Source organism: Grampus griseus (assembly GCF_964374135.1).
Source record: "Grampus griseus genome assembly, chromosome: 1".
Taxonomy (NCBI): Eukaryota; Metazoa; Chordata; class Mammalia; order Artiodactyla; family Delphinidae; genus Grampus; species Grampus griseus.
This window is the reverse complement of record NC_139017.1, coordinates 140,794,900-140,814,127: the sequence shown is the minus strand read 5'-3', so window position 1 is coordinate 140,814,127 and position 19,228 is coordinate 140,794,900. Positions and strand designations below refer to the sequence as shown.

The following is a 19,228-nucleotide window of genomic DNA, read 5'->3' as shown; positions in this document are numbered from 1 at the left end:
AGTTTGTATTATTTATACACAATGAAGTTGTAGAAAGGATGTACCAGATGGGTACATGGATGAAAAAGCATGGAAGTGGGCAAAGGTACACTGAGGACAGCTGGAGTTTGTGAAGCTGGTGAGAAGACCAGCACTGTGTGTAAAGAGGAGCCTGGGTGAGGAGGCTGGCGGTGGGGGGCTGGGGGGTCTTATCACATGCCAGGCACTTTCAGGTCTCTAGGCATTTGCACATACTGTTCCCTCTGCCTGGAACACACCTTCTTCCTTGTCACATATTATTCATTCATTTAACCAAGGGATGATCCAAAATCGTACAATTGAAAGGCTTCTTTTTTAAAAAAAAAATACAAATTTACCAAAATAAAATTGCCAGGGTCCTCCCAGAGCCTTGGGAGGGGCCAGGTGAGTAAGGAGTTCTGAAGGTTTATGCTACATTAGCTTCAAAGTAAATCTTTACTGTATTTGACCAACATTTATTAAAATCCTGGCCTGTGCGAAAGCTCCTACTCACCCTGCAGGTTTCAGTTCAGATGCCTCCTCTTCCAGGAAGCCCTTCCTCCCTAGATGGGTCAGGGGCTTCCTGGGCACACACTGCTCTAACCCACTTTGACCTCCCCTATCACCCTGGGTGAACACCATCTGTGTATGGTGGGGGTGGAGTGAGGTTTGTATGTGACTGTCTCTGCCATCAGACTGGGACCTTCTGGAGGGTAGGGCCTGGTCTGACATCTCTGTATAAGTGCCTAACTAATCACCAAAAACTTTAACACTGAGCCTAGCACTTTACCATTTTCCTCTGAGGTAATGATTATAATAATGACTGATATTCATCGAAGGCTTATTATGTGCCACACGTGTTAAGTATGTAACGTGGATTATCTCGTTTAATGCACACTTTTAACCACCTCTCTGAGCCTCAGTTTCCTCATCAGTAAGATGGAAGTACTGCCTGCTTCAAAGGGTCATTGTGAGGATTCAGCATTATGTGTAAAACGCCCAGAATGGTGCCTAGCATGCGCTTATGGTGTTACATAAGTGCCCTGACGATGGTGGTGACAGTGCCAAGGTAGATGCTATTATTCTCCCCCTTCTACAGAGGAAAACTGAGGCTCCGCTTTGCCTTCAGAGCTGGAACTCTGCCCATGCCACAACGGTGGCAGTGATGCTGGGGCCACTCGCCTGGTGAGTCAGAGCATCAGAGTGGCCCACCCCTCCTGAGGGTTCCACCTGGGTAGTTCCTGGCTCCCAAGAGCTCCTTCCTAGCCCCAACCCTGGGGAGCCTGTGAGTCACCATTATTTCTGCCTCCCAACCCCAGTGACCCTGCTCAGGTCACCTGCTCATTCCCAGGGGACCAGGAGAGCATCCTGAGTCCTGGATTCCCTCCTCCCCTGCCAGGGGACCTTTTTTTCTGGTGCTTGGTGCCTGGGAGATGCGAGGCCTGTTTTCCTCTCTCATCTTCTCCCCAGCCTGTAAGAACAAACCACCGGGCTCACTGCACTTCTCAGTGGCCCTGAGACGTCTCAATATAGACTGTTTTCACTAATACCATCTCTCAGCTTAAAAAGGCCTTCAGGAAATTCCCTGGTGGTCCAGTGGTTAAGACTTGGTGCTTTCACTGTCGGGGCCCGGGTTTGATCTCTGGTCAGGGAACTAAGATCCCGAAAGCTGCATAGCGTGGCCAAATTTAAAAAAATTAAAAAAAAAAGAAGAAGGTCTTCAATAAGTATCTGTTTAGTGAAACCTCCTCAGAATGCTCCAGAAAGCTCCATAGTAGCTTTATCTCCCATCCTACAGATGAGAAGACTGAGGCTTGGACCAAGTGTGACTTGGACTCAGGTCTAGCCATATCTTAAACCAGGTCTCAATTCTATCCTGTAGAGAAAATGTGTGGAAATGTGTGTGTGTGTGTCACAGAAATAGGGGTGTGAGCATGTGAAAAGTGATGCCATCGTAGAAGGAGCTTAAGCTGTGAAGTCAGTTCTCTCTGAATCTCAGTCTTCCATCTGTAAACCTGGGATAATAGTGCCAACCTCTCAGGGGTGCTGGTAGTAATGCTTACTGAGCATTACTTGGGTGATCCCTTGTCCCCTTCCCTATTCTCAGTGCCTTTCTCCAGACCTCTCCCTGGAGAAAGCCTCCACCCCCCAGCCCCACCCCCACTGTCTCTAAAGCCCAGAACTATCCACCTCAGACCCTAGAGCCCTCCCAGTGGCTGTAAAGCAGGTTTTCTTAAAGTGAGTGAGCCCCACCCAGCAGGCTACAGGCTTGGGCTCGTTAATAATTCACAAGTAAACAGGCCCATCCACAAAGGGCCCTGGAAGAGGGCTGAACCAGTCACAGTTCTTCAATATTCCCTGGAGAGAGGCCCTTAGGGAGCACGAGGCCTGCTCCTTGGGCCGGCCCCCTTCCTCCTCAAGGACTCTGGCCCCTACTAGCTGTGAACCTCAGACAAGTTACTGCCTCACTCTGGCCCTTAGTTTCTCTCTCCCTACCAAATATAAAAGGGAGAGAAGATTGCACCAGGAAGTCAAGGACCCTCCCTGCTCTGATGTTCTCAGTTCTGGGATCTGAGCTCTTTTATGAAAGTCTGGTCTCCAGGAGCTGCCAAGGGTGGGTCTAAGAAAGGAGCCTCCAGTCAGGCACAAAGGACCAAGAACAATTCTGAGTGAAAAGAAGATACAGAATGCTAACGAAGGGTTTCTGGCATCGAGTGGCATCCCGTCAGAGGTTAGAACTTGGGCTGCAGGACCAGGAAGATCTGGCTGGACTCCTGCCCCACCATGTCCTTGCTCCGCAGCCCCAAGCAAGTCAGTCATCCTACTAGCTCGAGGCAGGGCAGGGAACGGTTCAGAGAGCAGGTTTGCAAGCCAGGGCTTATACCCCACCTCTGACACCCTGCACTGCAGCTCTGAAATGGGGATGTTGATCGCACCAACCTCACTGGGTTGCTGTAAGGATTAAACGAGATAAAATACATAAAGCTCTTGGAATGGGACCTTATCATTATTCTTTGAGCTTTAGTTTCCTCACCCATAAAGCAGGGATAACAAGACTGTCGTGAGCATTAAATAAGCAAATGAACCCAAAAGAGCTTTGGAACTATGCAAGGCTGTCCAGAGAAGAGGCATTTCCCCTATGATGTGCACCCAGACCTGGCCAGGTCCAGAAGGACAGAGCAGCATCCATTGGACACCTACTACATGCCCTCAGGGCAAATGTGCTACTTCACTCACTGCTGGTGGGAGTAGAAAGTGGCACTGGCTTTCTGAAGGGCAACTGGAATTAGGGGCTGAAAGCCTCAGAAAGATGACCAGTAACACCTGGGTAGCAAACATGTCTTAAGAAATAATCAGACACAAAGATTTATTGTACATTGATGTTCATCATAGTGTTTCCTATAATATACAGCTGGAAATAACCTAAATGCCCATCAATAAGGAATTAGTTCAGGGACTTCCCTGGTGGCGCAGTGGTTGAGAATCCGCCTGCCAGTGCAGGGGACACAGGTTCGAGCCCTGGTCCCCGTGTGCCACAACTACTGAGCCTGCACTCTAGAGCCCGCGAACCACAACTACTGAAGCCCGTGCACCTAGAGCCTGTGCTCCGTAACAAGAGAAGCCACTGCAATGAGAAGCCTGTGCACCACAATGACGAGTAGCCCCCGCTCACCGCAACTAGAGAAAGCCCGTGTGCAGCAACAAAGACCCAACGCAGCCAAAAATAAATAAATAAATATATATTTAAAAAAATAAGGAATTAGTTCAGTGAATTATAGTGAATTTGTCGGGTGAACTATTCTGCAGATATTAAATTTATAGAGAAGTTATTTGCCTGGATTACTGCATTGTCTCCTAATTGTTTTCTCTGCTCTTACCCTTGTCCCCTTATTGTCTACTCTCTACACAGCACCAGACCCACTTGATCAGATCATGTCACGCTCCTGTTCACACCTCTGCACTGGCTTCCCATCGTGCTCAGTGCAAAAGTTAAAGTCTTCGCTTGGCCACGAGGCCTGGATGCCCTACACCCCCATCTCTCTCTCTGATATCATCTCCCTTTACTCTCTTATTCAGCCACACTGGCCTCCTTGCTCTTCTCCAAATATGTCAGGCACGCTCCCACCTCAGGAGCGTGCCTTTGCACTTCCTGTTCCCTGTGCCTGGAATGCTCTTCCTGCAGATATTCACATGATTAGTCCCTCACCTCCTTCAGGACAGCTCAAATGTTACCTTCTCTGTGAGGCCTTCCCTGACCATTCTGTTTAAAATGGAACCATCACACTCATTCTCCCAATTCCTTTGCCCTGCATTATTTTTTCCATAGCACTTGTTATCTGACATCCTGTATATTTTGCTTATTCGTTTAGTCTCTGTCTCTCCCTACTAAATTCTACACTCCACAAGAGAAGAGTTTGTTTTTTTTTCCAGCTTTGTTCTCTAACATATTTTCAGTGCCCAGAACAGTGCCTGGCACACAGTAGGTGCTCAATAAATATTTATTGCATGAATGAATTTTTGAAAAGGTGGAAAAATATGAGAAAAGCAGAATACAAAATTACACATCCAGTACTAAAAAGAAAACCCCAATGTCTATGCATTTGAGAAAGTATGAGGAGGCTTCAATTTCCTCATCTATTAGAATTGGAGACAACAGGGCCCCCGGTCAGAGTTGTGGTGCATCGAAGATGATGATGCATGTCAAGTCAGGGCACAGCCAAGGGCAGATCTCGCTGTTATTACAGATCACTGAGGCAGCAGAGTTGAAGGGCACAGGGTCTTCTGGAGGCAGGGGCCTAGTTAAGAGGGTGTCGGGGAGAGAAGCTGTGGCTGGAGGGAGCAGGGGCAAGTGCAGGTGGAGAACGGTGACGATTTGAGTGCAGTGCTCAGAGCCTGGGGAGCCGCCATCCCCCTTTGAGTGGCCTGGCCTGCACTCAGGGACAGTGCTTGGGTGTGCCCTTCAGTCACTGATATAAAGGAAGTACCCACCCACCAATTTTCTTGGAAAGAAAGCAGAGTTACTTCAATCTGACACTTGGATGCTCTATCTGGGGGAGGCTGTTTCTTAGCTGGAGATGAATTTTTACAGGGGGTGGGTATTGTAGGGCAACTCTGCGAGGGGGTAAGGGGAACACCTGAGGCTGTGGGAGGGAACACGCACGGACAAACTTTGTCTGATGGGGTAAAAGGAAATCAAAAGGAATAGACCAGGGCTTCTCTGGTGGCGCAGTGGTTGAGAATCTGCCTGCTAATGCAGGGAACACGGGTTCGAGCCCTGGTCTGGGAGGATCCCACATGCCGCGGAGCAACTAGGCCCGTGAGCCACAACTACTGAGCCTGCGCGTCTGGAGCCTGTGCTCCGCAACAAGAGAGGCCGCGACAGTGAGAGGCTCGCGCACCGCGATGAAGAGTGACCCCCACTTGCCACAACTAGAGAAAGCCCTCGCACAGAAATGAAGACGCAACACAGCAAAAATAAATAAATTAATTAATAAACTCCTACCCCCAACATCTAAAAAAAAAAAAAAGAGGAATAGACCAGACCCAGGTCTACCTGGATGGGTGCCTGATGTCCCACCCACTGTCATAATTCCTAATATAATTGTCTGGGTTATAATATAACCAGCCAGTTAGTAGGCTGGGCAAAGGATTTTACCTGAAAGCAGTAGATTTCTGCACTGCTGTTCACCTGGGAAAGGGCTGATCTTGAGAAAGGAAAGGAAGGCTTGGTTGTCTTGGTTAAGGCAGAAATTTCCTCCTCTCTCGGGAGGGAAGATGCTGGAAGACATACATTGGGCCCTCCCAGAAGTGGAAGTTCTGCAGGAAGGCTCCTTCCAGGATGGTTGAGGGGCTTGGAGAGGAGCCATAGAATCATAAAACTCAGTTGCTCATTCCTTGCATCCCAAGGTGGCCTTAAAAGTTACAGCCTGGTCCTAGTCAAGTGGTAGGGAATTAGGGGAAAGGTCTGTCCCACCCTTGGGATGGCGTGATAAAGCAAAGAGCCTACACCCTCTCCAGGCCAGGGAGGTGGTGGTAGTCATGGAGAGAATGGGACTAGGGCTGGCAAAGCCACAATCGCAGGGGGTGGTGCGTGGCACAGGTCCCAAGCGGGGTTCATAAGGGACTAGTTCCCAGCTCCCAGGGGGTCAACAACAGCTGGAAGACTGAGACAGATGGTCAGCGGTGCTCCAAGGAAATCATAATTTGGGTACTTCATGAAACTATGGCTTTATTTTAAGGCCTGCCATGTGGCCACATGGATGCTACAACCCTCCCCGCCCTGAACCCTTCCCTGCCACCCACTTGTTTTTAGAGAACTGTTTCTCCTCCTCTCCTCTCCTGCCCCAGTGGCTGAACGGGAGGTGCGTTCTCTTCCTTGACCCCACCTCTCAGGACACAGTGGTTGGTTAAAGAAGAGCCAATTGGAATACTTCCCTGAGCTTTTTCATATTAGAGCTGGTGGAGAAGCCCCTTTCTCTCCTGGCCTGGGGAGACTAATCATAATAATCAGTAACACTCTTGGGTATAGCACCGACTATGTGTCAAGGACGGTCCTCTGTGCTTTGCATAAACTAATTCATGCAGTCCTCACAACAACCCTGTGAGGCAAGTCCTACCATTACCCTCACTTTACAGATGAAGAAACTGAGGCGCAGAGAACTTAAACAACCTGTCCAAGGTCACACTGGTAGAAAGGCCCGGAGTCAGGATTCAAAATCAACCTGTGTGGCTCCAGAGGACTTTCCACTGCTTTGTCTTACTGTCCCAGGACGTGAGCTTGGAAACGGCTGGCATCCCTGTCTTGCATTGAGTAGAGAAGTAGGTGAGCATTAGGAGAGAATGGAGCTGACCACAGACAGAAACTGAGCTGAGAGGCAGAAATTTTCAGGGGAAGGACAAAGCAACTCAAGCAACTAGAGCTACAGATTGAAGAGATTTCAGGAAATGTGGCATGCTGGCAGAACTGAAATTGCACCCTAAATAATCTATTTTCCATTGACCTCAAGAAAGGACCAAAAATACCCCAAGTCAGAATCCCTCCATAACTGACAAAGGGGGACAAAGGTTACTTGGAGTTTTCCCATGGTATCCTCACCAGGGGTTGAGGATCTGAGGGACCACATTGTGCCTCCCACACCAGAGCCCTCTCCTACTCCATGCAGCTGCCCTCAGCAACAGGGGGTAAATCAGAATCCTGGGGTCAGTAGCTTCAACATCATAGACATTTGGAATTTTAAATCATGAGTCTGGTGATCACAGATGCCTCAGCTCACAGGATCTGAGGTGAAAACTCAGCACTGGCCTTGAGTCCACATCCAGTCCCGAGGAAGGGACCCCATAGCTGCCCAAGGATTCCAGTCACCAAATTCGAAACTCCCTACCTGGAGGCATCTGAGAGCTCCTTGAGCTCAGACTCAAACCAAGAGCAAGAAATCTTCCAACAACAGCCCAGCAGGCCCCCAGCCTCTTCAGCAGGGCCCCTCCATTCTTGGGGCGGCCCCTCCCTCCTACAAGCTCTACCACTGAATCACTCTCTCAAAAGCGTTCTGCCTGGACTTCCCTGGTGGTGCAGTGGTTGAGAATCCACCTGCCAACGCAGGGGACATGGGTTCCAGCCCCGGTCTGGGAAGATCCCACATGCCGCGGAGCAACTAAGCCCGTGCGCCACAACTACTGAGCCTGCGCTCTAGAGCCTGCGAGCCACAACTACTGAGACTGCGTGCCACAGATACTGAAGCCCACTCACTTAGAGCCTGTGCTCGGCAACAAGAGAAGCCACCACAGTGAGAAGCCCGCGCACCGCAACGAAGAGCAGCCCCCGCTCACCGCAACTAGAGAAAGCCTGCGCACAGCAACGAAGACCCAACACAGCCAAAATAAATAAAGAAATGAATTAATTTATTTTAAAAAAGCGTTCTGCCTGCCTACACTTGCCCCTCTGATCCTGGTGCTGTCTCTTATGGGAGCAGCCATGGGGTAGGGGCAGGGGCTACTGGTATGACTGGGAAGGGACCCTGTTTGTAGGCCGAGTAGGTGGCCATCCCCATCTTAAGATGCACAGGCATCATTTCCCTCTCCTAACAGTCCCTGGCTACCCAGTCCTGGTGCCTGGAATCCCACCATTGGCTCCCAAACCATTCTGAATCCCCTCTGTTCAATGCAAATACCTCAGAAGGAAGATTCCCTCGTACCAGTGAATTCACATTTACTGGTCACTGAATATGCTCGGTGGCTTTTTGTTAGGTCCTTTACCAGTGTGGCTTCACCAGGTCTTCCGCCACTTGGTAAGTAGCTACTATTTTATAGCTGAGTAAACTAAGGCTCACATGGGTCAGGCGACTGAATCAGGGTCATAGAGCCAGTATGTAAGTGGCAGAGCAGGGGCCGAGCACCCTCCCAAGCCCTTCACCCCTCAGCCAGGCTTTGGGAGACAGGCAGCGTGGTGGGTGAGGCCTGAGGGTGGAGAAGTCACAGGTCCCGAGCTGAGAGAAAGGAGACCTGGTTTGTTGCCCCAGGTGTGAGATCTTGTGAGGGCGACTGGGAGTCAGAATTCTCTGAGTATTTGTGTCCAGCAAGTTCCAGCTGAAGTAGAAAGGTACATGTGTTCAGGCCCTCAACTACACTGCAGCACGCAGGGTGCCTGCAGGACAGAGCACAGCTGGGTTCTTACAGGAGGGCAGGCAGGCAAGAAATCCATGTAAACCCAGCCGCTCCTCAGCACCCCAACTGTGATCTCACCCTCCTCAGAAATCATCCCCCCAGGTTCTCATCAAAACCGAAGCATTCTGTGCTGGGCTTCGGGGACATGGGGGCAGATGAACCCCATCCCCTCTCCATATGTGGTGGGGAGACAGAAAGGGGTGACCACGCCCCAGCGTTAAAATCCTTTCTCCATGGGGTAGCTGGATCATCTTTAAATATGAGTCCCCTCTTTAACGCCCTCTAGTGGCTCCCAACACACAATGAAATCCAAACTCGGCCCTCTTCTGGGCAGCCTGCCCCCTGGATCCCAACAGGCAGGGATCCTCAACAACACACACACCTTTCTGCTCCTCAGACACATCTCAGGCTTTGACAGGAGCTATCCTCACTGCAGGGAATGCTCTGGGAAAGATGGATTTTACTGTCTATCACATGGCTCTATTTTAAGCCTTACACAGCATCTGTTTCTGGTGTTTACTCATTTATTTGCCTAGTTGTTTAATCTGTCTTTCCCACTAGAACGTGGTCTCCTGAGAGCAGGGGCTTGTATGTCATAAGTAACACCATATCCACACTACCTAGTACGATGCCTGGAACATGGTACGTGCCCAAGAATGTTTGCTGAAAAACTGAATGAGAGCCATGAGAGGGAAGCAAAGATGCTGGAGCCCAGAAAGCCTCTGAGCCTGACTCAGGGTGGGCTCAGAAAGTTTCTCTGAAAGAGGTCACCTAAAGTAAGACAGAGAAAGACAAATACCATATAATATCACTTATATGTGGAATCTAAACTATGATACAATGAACTTATTTACAAAACAGAAATAGATTCACAGACATAGAAAACAAACTTATGGTTACCAAAGGGGAAAGGGGGTGGGGGAAGGATAAATTCAGAGTTTGGGATTAGCAGATACAAACTACTGTATATAAAATAAACAAGGTCCTATTGTATAGCATAGGAAACTATATTCAGTATCTTATAATAACCTATAATGGAAAAGAATCTGAAAAAGAATATATATATATATATATATATACACACACACACACATATGGATAACTGAATCACTTTGCTGATTCAACATTGTAAATCAACTATACTTCAATTAAAACAAACACACAAACAAAAACCCCACAAAAACAAAAAACCCCAGACAAATCAAACCTATGGTATTAGAAGTCAGGATAGTATCAATAGTTACCTTTGGGGGCTTGCAGCTGGGTGGGGCACAAGGGAGACTCTGGGGGCTGGTAATAGTCTGTGTCTTAATCTGGGTGCTGGTTACATGGGTACTGGTTACTTTGTGAAGAGTCATTGAGCTGTACACTTACAATGTGTGCACTTTTCTCTATATGTGCTACCCTTGAATTAAAAGTTTATTTTAAAAGTCAAAACAAAATTTTTTTAATAACAAAAGATGTCACCTAAAGTTGAATCTTATAGGGTGAATGTCAGGAGTAGAGGATGGCATTCCAGGCAGAAGTAGCCCTGAGCAGCCCAGCACAGTTGTGAGAGCCCTACAAAGCCAGACCAGAGTGAGGGTCAGAGAGTGATGGGAAGCGGGGCTGGGCAGGTCACAGCTCCTCCCCTGGAGAGCCTTGACCTTTCACCTCTATGATAGAGAGCCATAGAAGAACTTTAAAGCAGAAAAATGACATGGTCTGGTTTGTGCTTTAGAAAAGACAAGTCTGAAGGATGCATGGAAAGGGGAAGACTGGAGGAAATGGAAAAGTTAGGGGCTATTACAATAGTCCAGGGGGAATGAACAGCTTTGAGAGACATCAAAAAGATAAAATCAGCAGAACTTGGAGACCAGGGTGGAGGAGAGGGAGGGAGGTGAGAGGGATGACTCCCAGGTTCCAGGCTTGGGCAACTGGGTGGATGACTATGCCATGGGGACACAGGAGGAGGAACAGGTTTGGGGGTGAAGATGTGAAGTTTGATTTGGGGCTTGCCGAGTTTGATGTGCCCATGTGACAGTCAGATGGAGGTGTTGGGAAGGCAGTTAGATTGCCCTTCTCCAGGGAGTAGCAGAGTGAACTTTAAATATATAAAGGAAAGAAATTGGGGGTCACAGCTCAGAAGAGAGGTCAGGGCTGTCCCCCTCCCCTTTCTCATGAGAACACATCTGGAGAAACCAACTCACCCAGGAGGTGGGGACAGCTGGGAGTTGGAGGTGACACACAGGAGGCAATGACACATCCCTGAAGGGTTGACCTTGGAGAAGCTGTGGTGCACACAGTTCCACCATGGACAGGCACTGGGACGCAGGATTTCCCTCCACACTGCTGCCCCCAGATGTGGTCAACCCCTGGCGGGGGATAGTGTATCTGCTCTCACCTGTCCGGGCACACGTACCCCTATCTCTGCTCATGCAACGCTGGGGAGGATCAGGTGCGTGAGCAACACTGCTAAGGCGAGACGGAGACGTAGCTGCCCAAACCTGACTCCCAGCCCGCCCGAGGTCCAGCTCACCTGAGTTGCCCTCACAGGTGGCTCACAGGTTGTGGCACCGGAAGCGGGGCTCGGGTGGGACCGGGGTGTTGGGGGCGTATCTCTTCACCCCCAGGCCCAGCCCTGCTGGGGGCCATAACACGCGAGCAAGGGATACGTGGGGGGGCTGGGGTGAGAGGGGCTGGGCTGCCTCTCTCCCCGGGCCCTTCGGCCGTTACCCCGCGGCCAGCAGCCCGCACACTGCTGTCTCGGGCTGTGTTCCGTCAGCTGCCCCTCCCGTCGGCTGTTCTCCAGACGCCCCTCAGTCCCATCAGTGCCTCCCGCCGAGTCCCCGCCCCCGCCCGGTACCTGCGGTCGCTTTCCCCGGAGACCGCCCGCTTCCAGGCGGTCAGAAAGGCCATGGACACGGGCCGGACTTGGATGGAGGCGCTGGCGGCCCCTCGTGGCGGCTGTGGCGGTAGCGGCGGCTCCGGCGGCAGCACCTGGACGGGTTGGGCGAGGCGGGACCCGTGGCTCCTCCCCGCCGCGGCCGGGCGCCTCCCTGCCTGGCAATGACGTCGGTGTCCCGGGAGCGGACCTGGGGAACCAGAGCAAGACCACTACCGTCCAGAGCCGTCGAGACGCATCAGTATACACAAGGAGAAACTGAGGCCCACCCAGGAAGGCCAGGGATTTGTCCAAGGTCACACAGAGGGCCAGTGGCAGCATCAGGACCGACCCCAGGCCCCTCCACTTCCCGTATAGAGCCCGTCCTCCGTATCGATGGGTGATGATGTCACCAATGCCTTTCTCACCTGCCTAAGTGCGGAGCCTGCCTTGCCAGGGCTGTACCTGGATAGGCTCAGGGGCTTGGGACTGCCCCCAAGTGCAGGGCACAGAGCAGAGGGGCAAGCAAGGGGGAGGACAGACAGGAAGGAGCTGATTGGGCCTGGCAGTGGAGGCTGCTGACCAGGCGAGGCACTGAGACGTGGCCCTGTCCACAGACCTCTGATTCCCAGAGGAGAACGGGAGACAGAGGAGGATGAGCCTGTCTCCAGTTCACACTTTCTTTGAAACCCCGTATTTTGCCTTAGGTCATGTACATTTTTACTTTTTATTTTTTAACAAGTAAAAGAATCAGCTCTGGAGCAAGGTTAGCCCCTGGCAGTGCAGTCTAGCAGGCTTCCATGGGAGGCTCAACTAAAGGCAAAGAACAAGGGAGCACCTTGAGGAGGTATTTGAGAAGGATCGCTCTGAGGTCCAGTGTGTAGGATGGATTCAGGGGTCCCTGGAGACTTCTCTCTGTGAGGGAGTATGGGGGTTGAACACAGATCAGGGACGGGTGGCAATGGGACCATTGCTGTCTCCTTTTGGGCTGGGTCTGTATCCTAGGTCTTGTGCAACACAAATCACGTGTCAATAAATGGTGACTAATTGTAATGTGCCAAGCCCTAAGCCAGGTGCTTTACACAAATTCTCATTTAATTTCACCTTATTAAATACTCACCCCCATTTCACAGTGGATGAAACTGAGGTTCAGAGGGGTTAACTGACTTCCTCGAGATCAAGCCTCACACCCAGATCTGTCTGCCCCATCTGCGGCTCCCTCCCAACCCTGCCTGTAGTTTGCAGGTGGGCGGGGCATGGAGTGGGAGGCCTGGGCAAAGCAGAGGGCAGAAGCCTCAAGGATCATCTGGGCAGTTTCTCTCACTTTTCCTTGGTAAGCAGCAGAGAAAATACAACCTTTCCCCCTCTCTCTGAGCACTCATGTCATGCTCTAGGCAGATCAACAAGGGCCCGCAAATGCTGCCTATCTGACCACAAGGCTAGAGCTTCCAGATCTGGAAATTCCAGTTACAGTGCACCCATGGGCCCAAACTCCTCAGCTCACAGAGCTTTGCCCAGTTTGTCAGCACTGGGCACTGCAGATAGCCAACTTCCTCCTAGGCTCACAGGCATGAATACCACAGGGCCTCAGAAGCCTGGTCTCCTATAGGCCCCGAGCCCAGTCTAATCCTGGGTGGAATTAAAGTCCCACCCAGCCTCCAAGCCCACAACCAACACCACTTCCTACAGAAAGCCCTCCTGTATCTCCCCAGTGGAGGACTACCTCCTTCTTCAGAGATTACATTTTTCTCTCAGAGCATTTAGCACTATATATTTTTTAATCCTTATATTGGTTATCAATGGCCATATTAGTCTCACTCTTCAGATTTCTATCTGAAGGTACAGAGAATGTCTCACATTTGTGTCTTCCATGGAGCCTAGCACCACTGTTACACATAGTAGATGTTCAGTGTTGAGAGAATGAAGAAGGACCTAATATTTATCAAGTTTCTACTCAGTGGCAGGCACCATGCTGAGGGCTTTTACATACACTACCTCTAATCTGGGAAACTCTTGTTTTGAGAATATTTGAGTCAGAAGTTTAGAAATGTTCCTGAGATCAAATTAGGAACTGGGGGCAATTCTCTGGCGGTTCAGTGGTTAGGACTTGGTGCTTTCACTGCTGGGGGGTTCAGGTTCAATCCCTGGTCAGGGAACTAAGATTCCCGCAAGCTAAGCGGCATGGCCCAAAAAAAAAAAAAAAAAAAAAAAATTAGGGACTGGGATTCAACCCAAGGGTTCTCAAACTTCAAGGCTTCTTTCCTGTTCTTTTTCTTTGACATCTGGACATCTTCATCATCATGTTCTTCTTTATCTTCATCACCATCATTTGCTTAGAACTTTGTTAAGCATTATTCTAAACCCTTCACATGTACCAACTCATTTCATCCTCAAAATAATCCTATCAGGTATGTCCTTTTACAAGCCCAATTTTTCTAGTTGAGAAAGTGAAGCAGAGGATTAAGCAATCTGCTCAAAATAACAAAGGCTAGTTAAGTGGCAGGAGCTAGAACTCAACCCAAGCAGCCAGACTAGCGTCTGTATCTTAACCCCAGCCCCAGTCTGCCTGCTACACAAGCTCTTAGAATGCACACAGCATTTATGAGTCACTTTCCCAAAGCTTAGCTTATTTTGAATCTCACAACAATCCCAAGGTACAGCAGGTTTTATTCTTTCCCTTGCTCTGGAGCCAGTCTGCCTGGGTTAGAATCTTGGCCTCACCACTTGATAGCTGCCTGTGACTTCAGGCAAGTTACTTAACCTCTCTGTGCTTCAGCTTTCTCATCTGTAAAAAGAGGATAATAATAACACCTATCACAAAGGTTGTCGTGAGGACTAAATGAGTTAATGCAAACAAAAGAGAATAGTGGACACACAGTGTGTGTGAAAATTTTATCCAGAATCAGTGGGGAACATTTAGTATCAATAAACTTTCAAGATAACTGAAGTTTATTCCCTTAATCTTATATAGACATTTTCCTAAAATATTTTCCTTTTTTGTGTACTTAAACACAGACATGACAGCTCTTACTTGGTGAGTATCTGCCATGTAACAGGAATGAAGACTTTATATCCATCATCTTTAATCCTCACAACCACCCTGCCTGGCAAGGACGTCAGTGTCCCACAAGCAGACCTGAGTAATCAGGGCAAGACCACTACCGTCCAGAGCCGTCGAGACTCATCAGTATTCACAGGGAGAAACTGAGGCCCACCCAGGACAGCCAGGGATTTGTCCAAGGTCACACAGAGGGCCAGTGGCAGCACCAGGACCGCAACCTGTGAGCCACCTGTGAGGGCAACTCAGGTGAGCTGGACCTCAGGTGGGCTGGGAGTCAGGTTTGGGCAGCTACGTCTCCCCTCAGTAGTGCTGTTCACGCACCTGATGCTCCCCAACGCTGGTCCACTGAGGATCAGAGAGGTTAAGAGATTTACTCAGAGTCACACAGCTAGCAAACAGTAAGGCCAGGAACCTTCTCAGGAAGCTGCGATGCATCAGGGTTTTCTTTGAGAACATTAGTTCTTGCTTAGGGCCCGGGGTTGCTCTGTTTGATTTCTGTTGATGCTTAGGCTCAAAGGGCTGCTTTTAAGGCCATGGATGCAAAAGGCAGCCTGGTGTGCTGGAAGAGTAGGTCTCAGAGCCAAGGCACCTGGGCTGGGGTCTTGGCCAAGTCACTTGCATCTCTATATACCTCATGTTTTCTATCTGTTATAGTGCTGTGAGCGTTAAGTAGGGTAATGTATACTAAGCGCCTTAGTGCCAGGCTCAGAGAAGGTCCTCAGCAAGTGTCAGCTATTTTTCCTTGTCTCTTTTCCTTTTTACAAAATAACTCAGTCCTCTCAAGTTTTGACTCCAGAGGAAACAGAAAGGAGAGGCTGAAACTAAGCCCTTAGCTCTTGGGCAACTAAACACATTCTATACACTTATTGCAGTGGGGAAGAAAACTAGGTGGGGTCTTCCAGCAAAGACACACCTTCCCTCCACGAGATAATCCTTTACATTAATAACCCATATACACAACAGTAGGACCGACATTTCTTACTTGAAAAGAGATAATTTAAAATATCAGTGGCTTTCTTTTATCTTGTGGCCCAGTATGTATTCAATAACAAATTCTATTTCATAATTTTTAAAATGCTGATCAGTAACTTACTGAAAAATCTACAAATGAAATATAAGGTTTGCTTCAACATGACATGAAAGCGAAGTGTGTAGGAATATAGATAAAATAAGATTGGATGTGAACTGGTATTTATTGAAGCTGATTATTGGTATATGAGTGTTCATTCTGCTTTACAGGCATAGCTCATTTTATTGTGTTTTACTTCACTGTGCTTTGCAGATATTGCATTTTTTACAAATTAAAGGTTTGTGGCAACCCTGCATTGAGCAAGTCTATTGGCACAATTTTTCTACAGCATTTGCTCACTTTATGTCTCTGTGTCACAATTTGGTAATTCTTTTTTTTTTGAATTTTATTTTTTTACACAGCAGGCTCTTGTTAGCTATCCATTTTAGACATATTAGTATATATGGTAATTCTTGGAATATCAAACGTTTCATTATTATTACACTTGTTATGGTGATCTGTGATCAGGGATCTTCAATGTAACTACTGTCATTATTTTGGCATTTTTTAAGCAATAAAGTATTTTTAAATTAAAGTAGGTACATTGTTTTCTTAGACATAATGCTACTGCACACTTAATAGACTACAATGTAGTATAAACACAACTTTTATATGCACTGGGAAATGTGTGACTCACTTTATTGTGATATTCACTTTACTGCGATGGTCTGGAACTGAACACACACTATCTCCAAGGTATGCCTGTACTACTCTGGTTACATTTTTTCCACGTTGCTCGATTTAATAAACTGATTTCACAACCCAACTAAGGAATTACAACCTGCCTACTGAAAAACATCAAGTTAGAGAGTAAAATTATGCACATCCCCAAAGAATTCCATATGCTACAATAATATTAGAGTGCCTTTATTTCCTTAAGGTAGCATTTTCTCAAGATTTGTTTAAAGAGGAAAAAAAAAACCCAGCTTACATGTTCAAGCCATTACTGATTAAATATCAATCAGAAATTAAGGTTATGAAGGAAAAGCTTTCTAAGGGGTTAGGATTTTAACCTGAATGTGATGGGAATCAGTGGCATGTTTTATTACAGGAGTGACAGGGCAGATTTCGATTCTAGAAGAATCTGACTGCAACACGGAGGATGGTCTGGAAGCAGAGAGAAAAACAAGAGATTGGCGGCAAGGAGATTAGGAAGCTTTGGCAAAAGCCTGAAGAGAGATGATGAAGACCTGAATTGGGGGAGTGGCACTAGGGATGGAGAGGACAGATTTGAGAGATACTTAAAAGGCAGAATTGTTAGGTCATGTTGACAGTTTGGAGGAGAATGAGTCAGGGAGAAGGCCTGGCACATATACACTCAATAAATGACATGATCAATGAAAGGGTGAAGTCAGAGCCCAGGGAGTGAGATGTTTCACTAAGAACTCATAAACTGGGGAAAGTCTGCCTTAGAAGGAGTTAAATACAGAGTCTACATGAAAGCAAAGATATGCAAAGTCACCCTAAGAGACTTTATAAGCTACCCAACCAGCCAAACCAGACTGTAACCTGATCAAACGTATTAGTCTAAAAAAATGTGTTCATCAGAGGGGCCAGGCAGCCCTGGCTGCAGAGAGTGAGGAACCTTACAGGTAGGACGCATCCAAGCACTGGCAGGGAGAAGGAATCTTCATTCAACCAACTGTGAGCACTTCAAGCCCTATAGCAACTTCTACTGGAAACTGACATTTTGTTCTTTACATCAGTCCCTGTGAACTTGCTTAATGGGAGCTTTGTCTCTCTTCTACTGATGAAAATCAGGTTTCTAAACTTGAAGGTCAGACCTTGGATAAGGTTGATTTCACTAAGTAATGAGTATCACTTAAATGAGGCTTCCTGGGAGACTGTCTGGCAGCCTTCGTCAGTCAACAGAGCTCTGACATCAAATGATGTGGCCTTGTGAAAGCTGTGTTTTTATGGTTGTTGTTTTGTTTTAATTTTGACAGTTGCCGTCTACACTTTTACTAATGCTAGGAGCAGAATACTGTGTCCTAGGGACACCTCGTCTGGGAAGCCTTCCCCAGTCCTCTCAGCCAGAACTATTCTCTCCTTCCTCTGGGTGTCCCAGCACTCCTATCATAATCTTCAATGTGCAGTGTTGTGAAATTAACTGTAAGTAATGTCTATCTCCCCCACTATACCACTGATGGCCTCATATGAGTTTTCTCTGTCTCTGACCCAGCACAGTACCCAGAACACAATACACCTTAGCAAAGGGGAACAAAATGACAATGATCTTCTCTGTGCATTCCCAAAACTCAGATGATAAAGGGCGTTCTGGCAGTAAGAGGTACAATATTGAGCCATACATCAAAAGTATTTTAATATAAGTTTTCTTCAGTAGAGCAGAGTGATTGAGCATGGGTTCTGGATCTAGACTGCCTGGGTTTGAATCCTGGTTCTGACACTTTTTAGCTCTGTGATTTGGGCAAGTTGTTTAACCTTTTTGTACCTCAACTTCCTCATCTGTAAACTGCAAATAACAGTAACTAACTTAAAGGATTGTTATGGACATTAAAATGAATCAGCATATAGATCTTCCTTGACTTACGATGGGGTTATATCCCCATAAACCCGTCACAAATTGAAAATATCATAAGTCAGAAATGCATTTAATACAGCTAAGCTATCACATCAGAGCTTAGCCTACTCTACCTTACACATACTCAGAACACTTAACATTAACCTACAGGTGGGCAAAATCACCTAATGCAAAGCCTATTTTATAATAACGTGTTGACTAGCTCATGTAACTTACTGACTATTGTAGTAAAAGTGAAAAACAGAACAGTTGTCTGGGTACTGGGTGGCTGTAAGTGTACTGGATGTCCACCCTTGTGATCGTGCAGCTGACTGGGAGCTGCGGCCGCTGCCCAGCATCGTGAGAGAGGATTGTACAGCACATTGCTGGCCTGGGAAAAGAGCAAAATTCAAAAGTCAAGGTATGTTTCCTACTGAATATGTATTACTTTTGCACCATCATAAAGTAAAAAAATCATAAGTCAAATCATCATTAAGTTGGCGACCATATATTAAAGTGTTTCAAATAGTACTGGCACATAGTAAGTGCTGTTAGCCTGCAATTATTATTTTTAAAAACTCTTTTTATCCACAAGGAAGATTAGAGGTGCTTTACACTATGAAGCAGAAGCGACAGGTCAAGTACAGAATGACAAGGTGCAACAGCACTGCAAACGAAATGAGTACATCTAATAAGACGTGCAGGAGAACAGAGAGACCTGGAAGTCAGTCCCTATTCTAGTGGTTCTCGAAGCGAGGTCCCTGGGCCAGCAACTTCAGCATTATCTGGGAGCTTGTCAGAAATTCAGATTCTTAGGTCCCACTCTAGACCTACTGAAATCACAAACTTTGGGGATGGGGTCCACAATCTGTACTTTAACAAGCCCTCCAGGTGATCCTGATGCTTGCTGAAGTTTGCAACCACTCCCTTCCCCTCACCACCCATATCTAATCAGACTCTAAGGCCTGATAATTCTCTTAAATCAATCCTCTTTTCTCGGGCCTCAGCCACAGCCATATTTTAGGTACCTACCATCTCACCTGAATGACTCCATCA

At 47.6% G+C, this 19,228-nt stretch overlaps 1 protein-coding gene across 1 annotated transcript in view; it reads right to left on the bottom strand.

Moving 5' to 3' along the window:
* TTC39A (tetratricopeptide repeat domain 39A) overlaps positions 1–11,556 on the bottom strand; it is a gene marked incomplete at its 5' end in the record, with an annotated part of 52,291 nt that extends 40,735 nt beyond the window's left edge. The window contains one exon of the mRNA XM_082658711.1: positions 11,504–11,556. Coding sequence (XP_082514837.1) covers positions 11,504–11,556 — 53 coding nt within the window. The remainder of the gene's footprint in view (positions 1–11,503) is intronic.
* Positions 11,557–19,228: the final 7,672 nt, after the last annotated feature.